General features: G+C 50.3%; 1 protein-coding gene across 1 annotated transcript in view; it reads left to right on the top strand.

Moving 5' to 3' along the window:
- Positions 1–14,002, top strand: part of SETX (senataxin) — a 383,775-nt gene that overhangs the window by 262,786 nt on the left and 106,987 nt on the right. Inside the window, 1 exon segment of the mRNA XM_029613495.1 lies at positions 10,509–10,610. Within this exon segment, the coding sequence (XP_029469355.1) occupies positions 10,509–10,610 (102 nt within the window).

Below are 14,002 nucleotides of genomic sequence, written 5' to 3'. Positions count from 1 at the left end.
ATTCTCAGTCCTTTCGTGGGCGCCGTTTCGGTCATCCGGGAGCCGGTCAGAATGTGCAAGGCGGGAAGCCTGTACAATGATGTGAGGCCGGTCCGTTCCGTCGTACCCAAGATTGGCGGCAGGTTAAGCCGGTTTTACGAGGAATGGACCAGGATCACATCCGATCAGTGGGTACTAGAAGTGATAAGACACGGTTACGCGTTAGATTTTTCACACCGGCTGTCCCGGTGTTTCCTGGTGTCGCCTTGCGGTTTTTCAGAAAAGCGCCGGGCGGTACGGTCGACCCTAGTTCGGCTGCGAGATCTCGGGGCAATTGTTCCGGTGCCTCCCGAGGAGCTCCGACAGGCCCGATACTCCATTTACTTCGTAGTGCCCAAGAAGGAAGGAACGTTCCGTCCCATTCTCGATCTAAAAGCGGTCAACAGGTGTCTGAGGATTCCTCGGTTCCGAATGGAAACATTGCATTCGGTGATCGCGTCGGTAAGGAAGGGAGAGTTCTTGGCATCCCTGGATCTCACGGAAGCATACCTACACATTGCCATTCAGCCGGACCACCAGCAGTTTCTTCGATTTGCGGTAATGGGTCAGCATTTCCAGTTTCAGGCGTTGCCATTTGGCCTGGCAACGGCCCCTCGCACGTTCACCAAGATTATGGTGGTGGTGGCAGCGAGACTCCGCGAGGAAGTGCTGTTGGTGCATCCGTATTTGGACGACTGGTTGATTCGGGCCAAGTCCAAAGTGCTCTGTCAAGCGGCGGTTCAGCGAGTTCTCCAGCTGTTGAGATCGCTGGGCTGGGTGGTCAATGTAGCCAAGAGCCATCTGGTTCCGTCGCAAACCCTGGAGTATTTGGGAGCTTCGTTCGACACGTGTCAAGGCACGGTGTCACTTACGCAGGAGCGCATGGTGAAGTTGCAGGGACAGATCCGAAGGTTGTTGAGAAGACCGATACCGGTAGTATGGGACTACTTACAAGTATTGGGATCTAGGAACTCCACTCTGGAATTGGTTCCATGGGCATTCGCTCATATGCGTCCGTTACAGTCAGCGTTGCTCTCCCGCTGGCGCCCAGTATCGGAGGATTTCTTCCTCTCCTTGCCACTGACCCAGGATGCCAGAGACAGCTTGACCTGGTGGCTCTGCCCGGACAACTTGAGTCGAGGGGTCTCTTTGGAGACACCATCATGGACGGTGGTTACCATGTACGCCAGCCTGTCCGGCTGGGGAGCAGTCTGTGGCGGACAGTCGGTCCAGGGGCAGTGGTCGCCGCGAGAGGCGTCATGGACCATCAATTGGTTGGAAACTCGAGCAGTGAGGCTGGCTCTTTTGCGGTTCCTTCCGCTTATCTGAGGTCGGTCGTCAGGATCCTGTCGGACAATGCGACCACGGTAGCTTACATCAATCGTCAGGGGGGGACCAGGAGTCAGTTGGAGCGTCCGAAGCCCGGTTATTGATGAGATGGGCGGAGTCCCACCTGACCAGTATTGCGGCTTCTCACATAGCCGGGGTGGAGAACGTCCAAGCGGATTTTCTCAGTCGCCACTGGCTGGATCCCGGAGAGTGGGAGCTCGCGGAGGAAGCATTCCAACTCGTTTGTGCTCGGTGGGGCACGCCGGCGGTAGACCTGATGGCTACCTTCCAGAATGCCAAAGCTCCCAGGTTTTTTGCGCGTCGTCGGGAGACGGCAGCGGAAGGAGTGGACGCCCTGGTGGTGCCGTGGCCGACAGATGTGCTCCTCTACGTGTTTCCTCCATGGCCTCTCATCGGCAGGGTGTTGCGTCGGATCGAGCAGCACCCAGCGGACGTGATAGTAGTTGCTCCGGAATGGCCAAGAAGGCCGTGGTTCGCGGATCTTCTGAATCTAGCGATCGAGGGGCCACTTCGTTTTCCGTTTCTACCGGACCTCTTGCATCAGGGGCCCGTTTGTTTCGATCTGGTGGATCGCTTTTGTCTAGCGGCATGGCTTTTGAGAGGAAACGGTTGAGGTCAAAGGGATACGCGGAGACGGTGGTTTCTACTCTGCTGCGTTCCCGTAAGAAGTCTACGTCGTTGGCTTATGTCAGGGTATGGAGAGTTTTTGAGTCCTGGTGTATTGAGACAGAGTGGCGCCCACTCGTGCGGCCATCTCGGACATACTTCTTTTTCTACAGGAGGGTTTGTCCAAGGGTCTCTCCTGTAGTTCGCTGCGGGTGCAGGTGGCAGCGCTGGGGTCCCTACGGGGACGGATTCATGGAACATCGTTAGCAGCGCATCCGGATGTAGTGCATTTTCTTAGAGGAGCGAGACAATTGCAGCCTCCGTTTAGGCAGCCTTGCCCGTCCTGGAGTTTGAATGTGGTCCTTAAAGCTTTGTGTACAGCACCTTTCGAGCCTCTCCGTAGGGTTACGCTCAAGGATCTAACTCTGAAGGTGGTTTTCTTGGTGGCCATGGGTATCGGCGCGACGGATTTCTGAATTGCAGGCTCTGTCGTGTCGGGAGCCTTTTTTGCGGATTTCGGACTCGGGAATTTCGTTGCGGACGGTGCCTTCCTTTTTGCCCAAAGTGGTTTCCTCGTTTCACATGAATCAGACGGTCGAGCTGCCATCGTTTGGGCAGACACATGTTTCGGATCCTATGGCTAAGGATCTTCGTAAGTTGGATGTCCGACTTGCTTTGCTGCAGTATTTAGAGGTCACAAATGCATTCAGAATGTCGGACCACCTTTTCGTTCTCTATGGGGGTCCGAGGCGAGGAAAGGCAGCCTCTAAGACTACGATTGCCCGGTGGCTGAAGGAGGCCATTCGGTCGGCATACCTTTTGCAGGGTAGGTCTTTGCCCGCTGGGCTGCGAGCTCATTCTACTCGCGCTCAGGCCGCTTCATGGGCGGAATGCCATCACATTCCTACAGAGGAGATCTGTAGGGCGGCCACCTGGAAATCGGTCCACACGTTTGCACAGCACTATCATTTGGATGTTCAAGCTCCAGGGTCGACGGGGTTTGGAGAAGGAGTGCTTCGAGCAGGCCTCTCCGGCTCCCGACCCAAGTAAGGTAAGCTCTGGTACATCCCAGGAGTCTGGACTGATCCTGGTACGTACAGGGAAAAGAAAATTAGGGTCCTTACCTTTTGCTAATTTTCGTTCCTGTAGTACCAAGGATCAGAGTCCCGCCCAAGTTTTCGGTTGTTGCCGGAGGGCCTGTCTAGTCTGTATTTTATCATTCCTGATGTGTTACTGTTCATACCTCGAGTTCGGTTCCCCAGTTGGGGGGGTTAACGTTGCGGTTGAGGTGAATTGTGAATGAGTTTCGTGAATTTTGCTGTGGTTCTGCTTTGACATTAAGTAATACTGCCAGACTGTAGGTGGCACCAGCCTAGATATAGGCGGAGTTTGGTTTGTAAACTTCTGTCTCCATCTGCTAGAGGGGGGGCAAAACCCAGGAGTCTGGACTGATCCTTGGTACTACAGGAACGAAAATTAGCAAAGGGTAAGGACCTAATTTTCTTTTTGTCAACGGAGGTGATCCTGGTTAAAATTGTTAATTAGCTTGAAGAAAAAAATGGGAAAAGTTTTTGAAAGAGACAAAGATGGTTGGTTATACTGATGTAGTTCAAAGATACTAAAGCTATGGGGTTTATGCCCTTGAAGCAGTTGTAAACCACAGTATAAAAAAAAGAATAGCCTACTGATTACAGCAGTAAGCTGAGAAAATTGTCAGCTCAGTGTGCTATGGCAGTCAGAAAAGCAAACAGAATGTTTGGAATTATTAAGAATGGAATAGTGAATAAAACATAAAATGTCATAATGCCTCTGTATCGCTCCATGGTGAGACCACACCTTGAATACTGTGTACAGTTCTGGTCACTGCATCTCAAAAAAGATACAGATGAGATGGAGAAGGTACAGAGAAGGGCAACCAAAATGATAAAGGGGATGAAACAGCTCCCCTATGAGGAAAGGCTGAAGAGGTTAGGGCTGTTCAGCTTGGAAAAGAGACGGCTAAGGGGGGGGGATATGATAGAGGTCTTTAAAATCATGAGAGGTCTAGAACGGGTAAATGTGAATCAGTTATTTACTCTTTTGGATAATAGAAGGACTAGGGGGCACTCCATGAATTAGCATATAGCACATTTAAAACTAATCGGAGAAAATTCTTTTTCACTCAACGCACATTTCCTAGCGTGTAGCAGATGGACTCAGGACCATTGGGTATAGTGTGCTCCTGATAGCAATTGGAGACGGAATCAGATTTCAATCTGACATCAGCACTACATATACCCGTGCACGAGGCTTTGCTCTCCAGTTTTTTCCATCTCCATAGCAGTTCAGGACTTCACACCCGCTTGCACAGCATTAGAAAACCAAACTCCAAATTTAAAGAAGAAACAAAGAAAACCTTACCTCCAAATCGAGCCCCGTTCTCCTGCGGTGATACCTAAGAGTCCCTCCCCCAGTCTAGATTTCCTGAGGTGATTTCCGAGATCCCTCAGAAGTAAGCCTCGGTCCCGGCGTGGACTTAGCCCCCGGGAAAGGGAGCGGCTGAGAGGCAGCGGGTGCAGAACCGAGCGTGGAGGTGAAGGTAATTCCTTCTCCTCCCGCAGCCGGAGACCGCCCGGCTGAGGACCGGGAAGCGCCGAGACAAGGTAAACTAGAAAACTTTCTCTAAGTTTCTGGTCTTTGAGGCTCGGACAGCCGCACAGATCGTCCCTCCGGCATCTGTACATTCGGGTTGAGCAGCCCCATCCGGGCTAGACCCTGATCCGGCAAGAGGGTCCTCCCCCGTGGAGACCCCCTGGGGGGGCCGCCATCTTACCACATGGTCGCCGGCACCTCCCCCCCCCCCCCCCCCCGGGTCACCGCATCGTCCGCACAACTGAGCCGTGCGCACAGTGGCCAGCTGGGCGCACAAAATACTTGTGCGCATAGCGGCACGCGCATCTACGCTGTGCGCACAGCAACACGCACATCGGGACCGGGCGCACAGCGGCACGCCCAGGGGTGCCAAGTGCACAACTAGGCCCGCGCGCATCTTCCGTTCCTACGCGCACAACGTAGGCGCACTCGGAATGCATAACCAGGCTTCCCGGCACACGCACCTGTACAGGATACACGTGCAAATCATGGCACTGCCGTCCAACACAGCTAAAGGTCCAGTCCTCTGCCCTGCATGTCACCTGAGAGCGGCGCAGCCCGGGGTGACTTCTGCCCTGTGCCTGCTCTGCGAAGAAGCTCGGGGGGAGAAGAGACAAGGTCCCCCTCAGCCTGTAGAGGACTACCCCGGACCTCTCTATTCCTGACTCGGCCCTTCCATAGTGGGGGCCCTCGGGAAGCGCTGTCGGACCCAATGCGGTCCCAGGCAACTTCACCTGGTTGGGATTCTTCACTGAGCTGCAATCCTACATCCACGCACAGACAGGGCCACCAGTGGCACAACCACAACCCCCGCCAGTGATCCAGAGCCTCCCCTGGACAAATACCTCCCCTTAGGGGACACAGATGATTCGGAGGAGGAACCAGAACCCCTGGAAGAGGGGGAACTTCCTCCAGGAACGGAACTGTATCACGCCAAGATGCGCTTCTTCCCAAAAGACGAATTATCAGATCTCGTAGGCACGAGTCTGAAGGCATTGGCCATCCCAGACACATGCAACACAGCAGAGTCCAAGGCGAGCCCCTTCCTGGCCGGGCTCCGCCAGACCTCACACCATTTCCCTACGCTACAGGCTGTACAACAACTGATCGATCTGGAATGGGACACTCCAGAGGCCACCTGTAAGAGAGGTCGAGCCCTAGAAGCTCTCTACCCCTTGGACCCCGCAACGAAGGAACTCCTGAGGTTTCCCAAGGTCGACACCCTGGTCTGCACCACCACAAAGCGCACTACCATACCAGTCGAGGGAGGAGCTTCACTCAAGGATGCCAATGACAGACGGCAGGAATCCATCCTCAAGCAGTCTTACGATGTATCAGCTATGACCTTACAAATCGCTGCCTGCTGCGCCGTGGTATCACGCACCTGCCTGACTATGGCCAGGGACGCAACTACGCCAATCGAGGCATTAGACCCAGCAATATCATTCCTCACGGATGCGACCTCAGACCTGATATGCACCTCAGCCAGGAGCCTCTCGTCCATAGTGGCAGCCAGAAGACAGCTCTGGCTTCGAAGCTGGTCAGCTGACGTGACCTCTAAGACTAGGCTCATGAGAATGCCCTTTAGAGGAACACTCCTATTCGGAAGCGACCTGGACAAATTAGCCGACAAATGGGGTGATTCCCCAGTACCCCATCTACAGGAGGACAGGAACAAGAGGAACCAACGCCCCTCTCCTCGGGTACCCAAGGGCAGAGGATCCCAGCATTATAGGCCATACAAAAACACTTACCAAGCACCTCGCCGGCAAGGGGCAGTCCTTTCGGAACAGACACAACAAAAGAGGATCCGGCTCGGGACCAGGTCCCAGCCGCAACACGCAATGAGAATCAGCAGACCCACCTACAGGAAGAGATCATAGGGGGCAGGCTTGCCCTATTCTACCAAAGATGGGTCGAAATAACGTCGGACAATTGGGTCCTATCCATCATCTGAGAGGGATACTACCTGGACTTCCACAGCATCCCCCCGGACAAGTTTGTGATTTCTCCGTGCCATGACCCCTCCAAGAGGAAGGCAGTGGAAACCACACTATCAAAACTACTTGCCCTAAAGACAATAATACCGGTGCCCACGCACCAACAAAATTCTGGGCACTATTCCATCTACTTCATCGTGCCCAAGAAAGAGGGAACATTCCAGCCCGTACTGGACCTCAAGACCATCAATCGCTACCTGAAGGTACCCTGCTTCTGCATGGAAACCCTGCATTTGGTCATAAAGGCGGTACAACCAGGAGAATTCCTGACCTCCCTGGATCTGTCAGAAGCCTATCTCCACATACCGATCCATCGCCTCCATCAGCGTTTCCTATGCTTCGCGATATTGGGCCATCACTACCAGTTCCAGGCCCTACCATTCAGGCTAGCTACGACTCCCTGAACGTTCACCAAGATCATGGTGGTAGTAGCGGCAACACTGAGGAAAGAAGGGATCCTCGTGCACCCATACCTGGACGATTGGCTGATCAGAGCAAAATGCCAGAGGAAAGCCATCAAGCAACCACCAGAGTCATGGAACTACTGCAGAACCTCGAGTGGGTCGTCAACACACCCAAGAGCCACCTACAGCCTCCCAATCCCTAGAGTACCTGAGAGTTCGCTTCGACACCAAATGGAACAAAGTCACCCTTCCCCCTACAAGGAGAAGGAGATTGATGGAACAACTGCGAGCATTGTTGAACTCCACTCTTCCCATGGCATGGGACTATCTCCACGTCCTCAGACTCATGGCATCAACCATAGAAGTTGTCCCGTGGGCAAGGGCCCACATGCGGCCCCTTCAACATTCCCTACAGTCACGGGGGAACCCGATGTCTCAGAACTATTCCCCCCCCCCCCCCCCCCCCCCCTCTCCGGCTACTGGCGAAGGTTCGGAACCTACTACAATGGTGGCTACAAGAAGACCATCTGAGCGAGGGAACAAGCCTATCCCCACCTGAATGGACCTTGCTCACCACGGATGCGAGCCTGTGGGGATGGGGAGCCCACTGCCAGGAGCTAACGGCTCAAGGGCAATGGGACAAAGAAGAGTCGGCATGGAACATAAACTGACTGGAAGCCCGAGCAGTCAGACTAGCCTGCCTACGGGTTCAGCCACAGACTCTGGGGCAAATCAGTCAGAGTAATGTCGGACAACACCACAACAGTGGCCTACATCAACTGCCAGGGGGGAACCAGAAGCCAGCAGGTGTCCCTGGAAATAGAGCCCCTAATGATGTGGGCAGAATCAAACCTACAGGGGATATCAGCCGCCCACATCACGGGAAAAGACAATGTCACTGCAGACAACCTCAGCAGAGAGAGTCTGGATCCAGGGGAATGGACACTGTCTACAGCAGCCTTCCAGCAGATAGTAAACTACTGGGGAACCCCAGCCATGGATCTTCTGGCAACCGGGTCCAACACCCGGATTCCCAAGTTCTTCAGCTGAAGAAGGGAACCGCTGTCCCAGGGAATCGACGCCCTCGTTCAGACCTGGCCACAGGAAGACCTACTGTACGCCTTCCCTCCATGGCCATTACTGGGTGGAATCATCCGCAAGATAGAACACCACAGAGGGTTGCTACTTCTAATGGCCCTGGACTTGCCAAGAAGACCGTGGTACCTGGACATGCAAAGACTTCTGGCGGGAAACCCTCTACACCTACCTCCACACAGGGATCTACTCCAGCAAGGACCAATCCTCCATGAAGACCCAATGAGATTCTCACTTACGGTCTGACCATTGAGAGGTCTCGCCTGAAAAAGAGTGGATACTCAGGACCAGTGATTGACACACTGCTCCGAGCGCGCAAGTTCTACACTTCCTTAACATACATACGAGTATAGAGAATATTCGAAGCCTGGTGTGAGGACCGTGACATCCTTACATGGACAGTCAAAATCCCCATGATCCTGGAATTTCTGCAGGTTGGCGTGAACAAAGGGTTGTCCCTCAACTCCATCAAAGTACAACTGGCTGCTCTGGCCACCTTCAGACCCAGGGTGGACGGCAACAGCCTAGCGGCCCACCCAGACGTCTCCCGCTTCTTAAAAAGGGTAATGCACATTCGGCCACCCCTAAAGTGGCCGATACCCCTAAGGAATCTCAATCTAGTGTTAGACTTCCTAGCGGGAGCTTCATTCAGACCAACTCATGGTCTGTCCCTACGGCTCCTGACCTTGAAGGCAGAGTTCCTCGTGGCAATCTGCTCAGCCTGTCGAATCTCCGAACTTCAAGCACTATCATGCTGGGAGCAATTCCTCAGATTCACGCCAGGATCCATACAGCTGCGCACTGTACCCTCCTTCCTGCCAAAGGTGGTTTTTCACTTCCATCTAAACCAAACCATCTCGCTGCCATCTCCAGACGAGCGTAAGGACTCAGAAGACTCACGCCTTCTTCACCACCTGAATGTCTGCAGATTCCTAGTCCGATACCTGGAAAGATCAGAACCTGTATGAAAGACGGACCATCTGTTCATTCTTCACAGCGGGAAGAAGCAAGGAGACGCGGCCTCGCGGGCAACCATAGCCCGCTGGATCAAAGAAGTAATCAAGGCGGCCTACGTAGAGGCAGGCAAGCCTCCACCTCTACAAGTCAAGGCCCATTCCACAAGGGACCAGGCAGTGTCCTGGGCAGAAACCAAGATGCTGTCACCCGCAGAGATCTGTCGGGCAGCAACGTAGTCCTCCATCCACACCTTCTCGAGATTCTATCGCCTGGTTGTTCAGGCCAAGGAGGGCACAGCATTTTCATAAGGGCAGTACTAAATGGGCCACGGGCAGCCTCCCACCCGGTTCTGGAGTAGCGTTTGTACATCTCATTGGTCCTGAGTCCATCTGCTACATGCTAGGAAATGTAGAAATTACTTACCTGATAATTTCATTTTCCTTAGTGTAGACAGATGGACTCAGCACCCCGCCTGTGGCTGCCTTGCAATCAAGAATCCTCGGGGGAACCTCCCCCGAGTGAAACACAAGTACGGGTAAGCCAACCATTATCTCTAGTTCAGACACCCATATTACCAGGTGTCAGCGCTTCTCGGTTGAGTGTCCTGGCGGTCTCCAGCTAAAAACCACGTCAACCAAGTCAAGTTAATCAAGTTAATCAAGTTACTCAAGTTATCCAAGTTAATCAAAAAAATTATCCAAACACATATATCCATAATTGCTTTTCGAGGAGAAAACTGGAGAGCAAAGCCTCATGCACGGGTATATGTAGTGCTGACGTCAGATTAAAATCTGACTCCGTCTCCAACTGCTCTCATACCCATTGATCCTGAGTCCATCTGTCTACACTAAGGAAAATGAAATTATCAGATAAGTAATTTCTACAATTAAACTCTGGAATTTGTTACCAAGGAATGTGTTTAGTGCAGTTAGTGTAGCTGGGTTTAAAAAAGGTTTGGATAAGTTCTTGGAGGAGAAGTCCATTACCTGCTATTAATCAAGTTGACTTAGAAAATAACCACTGCTATTACTAGTATCAGTAGCATGAAATATACTTAGTGTTTGGGTACTTGCCAGGTACTTGTAGCCTGGATTGGCCACTGTTGGAAACAGGATGCTTGGTTTGATGGACCCTTGGTCTGACCCAGTATGGCTGTTAATCTGGAAAATCAGGGTTCAAATCCAGCTTCTCCCTCCAATGCTTCTTATGATATTGAGCAATTCACTTTGTCATTGTCTCTGATACTAACTTAGGGTACTGTTTACTAAGCATTTTTCCCATAGACACAAGAATGGGAGAAAATCTTTATTAAATAAGGCCTTAGATTGAAAGCCCTCTGGGACAGGGACTACAGAACTAGAATTGTATCTTGCCTTGAGCTTGGCTTTGGAAAGTTGAGTAATTAAATCTAAGATACAGATACTCTTTCTATATGTTTTATGCATAGGCAACTGTGGAGACATTAACTTAGTGCGCCTTGGCTCAGAGAAGACTATTGACAAAACTGTTGTGAAGTTTAGTCTGGATAGCCGGGTCAGCCATAGAATGGGTGAGTGATGACCTTGTCCATTTCTCCTAGTTTCATCTTAACATTTTGAGCCTTACTCATTCTAGGAGACTTTGACAAAAGTTAAAATTATTTTTACCATTCAAAACTTTGAGGAGGCTGGTTTTGCCCAGTTGGCTTTTTGTTTGTTTTTAAATTGTCATGTGTCTTTTGACATTTATTTTGCCCTTGACTTGAAGATATTGAAATAAAGACAATTTGAGCATGAGTTAAAAAAAAATTTCAGTAGAAAGTTTGATCCATTTTTATTTGGTATTATATTTAATTGAATGCCCATTCTGGTCCTTTTTACATACATACAATTTAAACTGACTGCAAGCGCCAGAGGAGAGCGCAAGCCTGCACGGCTGCCTCCCCTTTTATCAAGAATCATCGAGAGAGGCGAAAAGCACCCTCCCCCTAAAAAAGAGGTGACAAGGAGGGAGAAGTCAACAACAAGCGCCCAGGAGCCAAAGCAAGGGGGGCAGGACCAGAGGGAGCGCAGGGACCCGCCCACCTCCCAATATCCTCCATCAGCACCGGCAACAATTTAAACTGACTGCAAGCGCCAGAGGTGCGCACGTATGACGGGGCGCAACAAAGGGGCTTGCCCCTTTGTGTGCCCCTTCTTATGCGCCTGAAGTCGAGCCTGAACACTAAAATCATTAATACAAAGACCCCACAACTACTGAATATTAAACAGTCTCCACAAGAAATGAATACCCATTCTAACAGAGTCCTCACTTCAATGTAATACTCATTCAAACAGTCTTAACATCTACTGAATATTAATTCAAACAGACTCTTCACATCTAATGAACATTCCTGAATGACTGAATACTCATTCATACAGAATCCTCACAACAGTTGAATACCCTTTCAAACAGAGTTTTCACATCTAAAAAACATTTTTATTCAGTCAAAAAAAAAAAATCTCCTAAATTCAATATTACTGCTACAAAGCCTAACTAAAACAGAATCCTTACATCCATAGAAACAACTCAATCTACAAACATCATCTCAACTAACCTCAACATGGATAAGTCCTTCCCAATAGAAAAAAATCTCTAAGAGACATAACAGATCTCAACAAAAAAAAACCATAAGTAGAAACAGCTGTAATTTAATATATCCCAATATAATAAAAAACAAAACTTTCGCTGAATTCTTCCCAAGTCTCATATTAACATTACTACTACTAAAATGTCCAATCTCTTACAAAAAAAATTCCTCTAATGACATTATAGAAGACCTGAACCCCTCAAAATTTTATATAACAGAAACTTGGTTAAAAGGCTATGACAATTTTCTATTAAATCAAGTTGATAACTCGAACTATGATATCTATCATTTCCCATGTCTCAAACGAAAAGGATGAGGCCTACTAATAATCTGCAAAAAAGATCTCAAATTAAAACTTTATATTGTAGAAATAAATCCTCCAAATGAAGTAGCGATGCTTAAATCAACAACAATAAATATTGGTCTAATCTGCAGCCCTCCTGGATCACTGCAAAAAGATTGCTCGCCTTCATTAGAAATCTTCACCAAATCCTTCCCATATCCTGAATCAACAATAATTGTAGGGGATTTCAACCTTCATATTGATAATATAACCAAAAACAGCCCATGCGAAATATTTCTGACACTGGAAGCAATGGGATAGACACAGTTCGTAAACAAACCAACACATAAAGCTGGCCACATCCTTGACCTCATATTTGCAAATCAAAAAAACTGCCAAATCAAATTAACTCACATAACTATACCATGGTCAGTTAATCAAAGCAGATATTACTCTACAATCAACACAACAACCAAATAAAAAAAATTTTCAAATGATTAAATTCCGGAAAAAAAATAGAACCAGAAACCCTTCAATAATAAATTATCTGAATCAAATTTTGATAACACATCATCTCCATTTGAACTCCATTTGAAGATTATGAAAGAAATAGCTGATGATCTAACCCTAGAACAAGAAAAAATGTTACAAACAATGAATCAAGTCAAAACTCAAACCATGGTATAATGAAGAACTAAGAAGGAAAAAACAAACTCTGAGCAAAAATGATAAACAATAGAGAAAAAACCCTTGAACAGAAAATGTATTAAAATACAAATCTCAACTAACAAAATACTGAGATTTGATAAACAAAACAAAAAAGCAATATTTCCTAGCGTGTAGCAGATGGACTCAAAACAAGTGGGTATAGTGTGCTCGTGCTAGCAGTTGGAGACGGATCTGACGTCAGCACGGGTACATATACCCCCACAGGAAGTGTAGCAATTCAGTAATTTCCATCTCCAAAGCAGTTTGGAGCTACCCTCACGCTTGCTGAGCGTGTTTCCAAATTCTAACGACTAAATTCATAGAAGAATCTCATCTGAAGACGAGCCCCGCACTCCTGCGGTGATACCAGTCGGTCCCTCCCCCAGTTGAGTTTCCCGAGGTGATTTCCGTGGTCCCTCGGAGGTAAGTGCCTCGGTCCGGTGGCCGAATCGCGGCAGGGACCTAGCCCCCGAGTGAGAAGGGCTCGGGTGCGGCTTGGCCACCGAGCAAGACGAGTTCGGGCGCGGCCAAGAGGCAGCCTCGGTCCCAGCGTGGACTTGGCCCCCAAGCAAGATGAGTTCGGGCGCAGCCTAGAGGCAGCGGGTGCACCTCCTCGAGCGCGGCGGTGAAGGTACTCCCCCCGCAGCCGGAGACCGCCCGGGTTGCAGCCGGGAAGCGCCAAAGACAAGGTAAGGCGTATATCTTTTCTGTTGGTCTCCGAAGATCCGAGGAGTAGCAGAGTTTGCCTCTGGGGCGGCCCGTCAAGGGGGTCGCCATTTTGTCTGCCTGCTCGCCGTCGCCTTCTACCTAGAGCGTCCCGCCTATTGCTACGCGCACGGCGATAGGCGCTCGTTGATACGCGCACGGCGCACATTGTTAGGCGCACGTTGTTAGGCGCACACTGTTAGGCGCCCGTTCCTAGGCGCACATTGCTAGGCGCCCGTTCCTAGGCGCACATTGCTAGGCGCCCGTTCATAGGCGCACAGTGTTCGGCGCCCGTTCATAGGCGCACAGTGTTAGGCGCCCGTTCATAGGCGCACATTGCTGAACGCCGGTTGACAGGCGCACGCCTTTCGCGCAAAGCACGGACTCTAGCTGAGTTCATCGGCGAGATGGAGCGTAAGAGAGCCCAGGCTTCGGCGGAGCTGGCACCTCCAGAATCAGGCATTAGTCTCTGCTCTGCATGCAACCTCAGGGCCACACAGAACGAGGATGCAGACTCTCTATGTGCCCAATGTGAAGAGTCCCGGGCCAGGGCCGGTCACAGCCCAGCGTTCTTGCCGGTTCCTCAGGGAACACTCCGGAGCCAGCAGGCAGCGGGGAGCAGTCAGGAAACCAGAGA

The sequence above is a fragment of the Rhinatrema bivittatum genome, chromosome 8, assembly GCF_901001135.1.
Source record: "Rhinatrema bivittatum chromosome 8, aRhiBiv1.1, whole genome shotgun sequence".
Taxonomy (NCBI): Eukaryota; Metazoa; Chordata; class Amphibia; order Gymnophiona; family Rhinatrematidae; genus Rhinatrema; species Rhinatrema bivittatum.
This window is presented reverse-complemented; position numbering and strand designations above follow the sequence as displayed.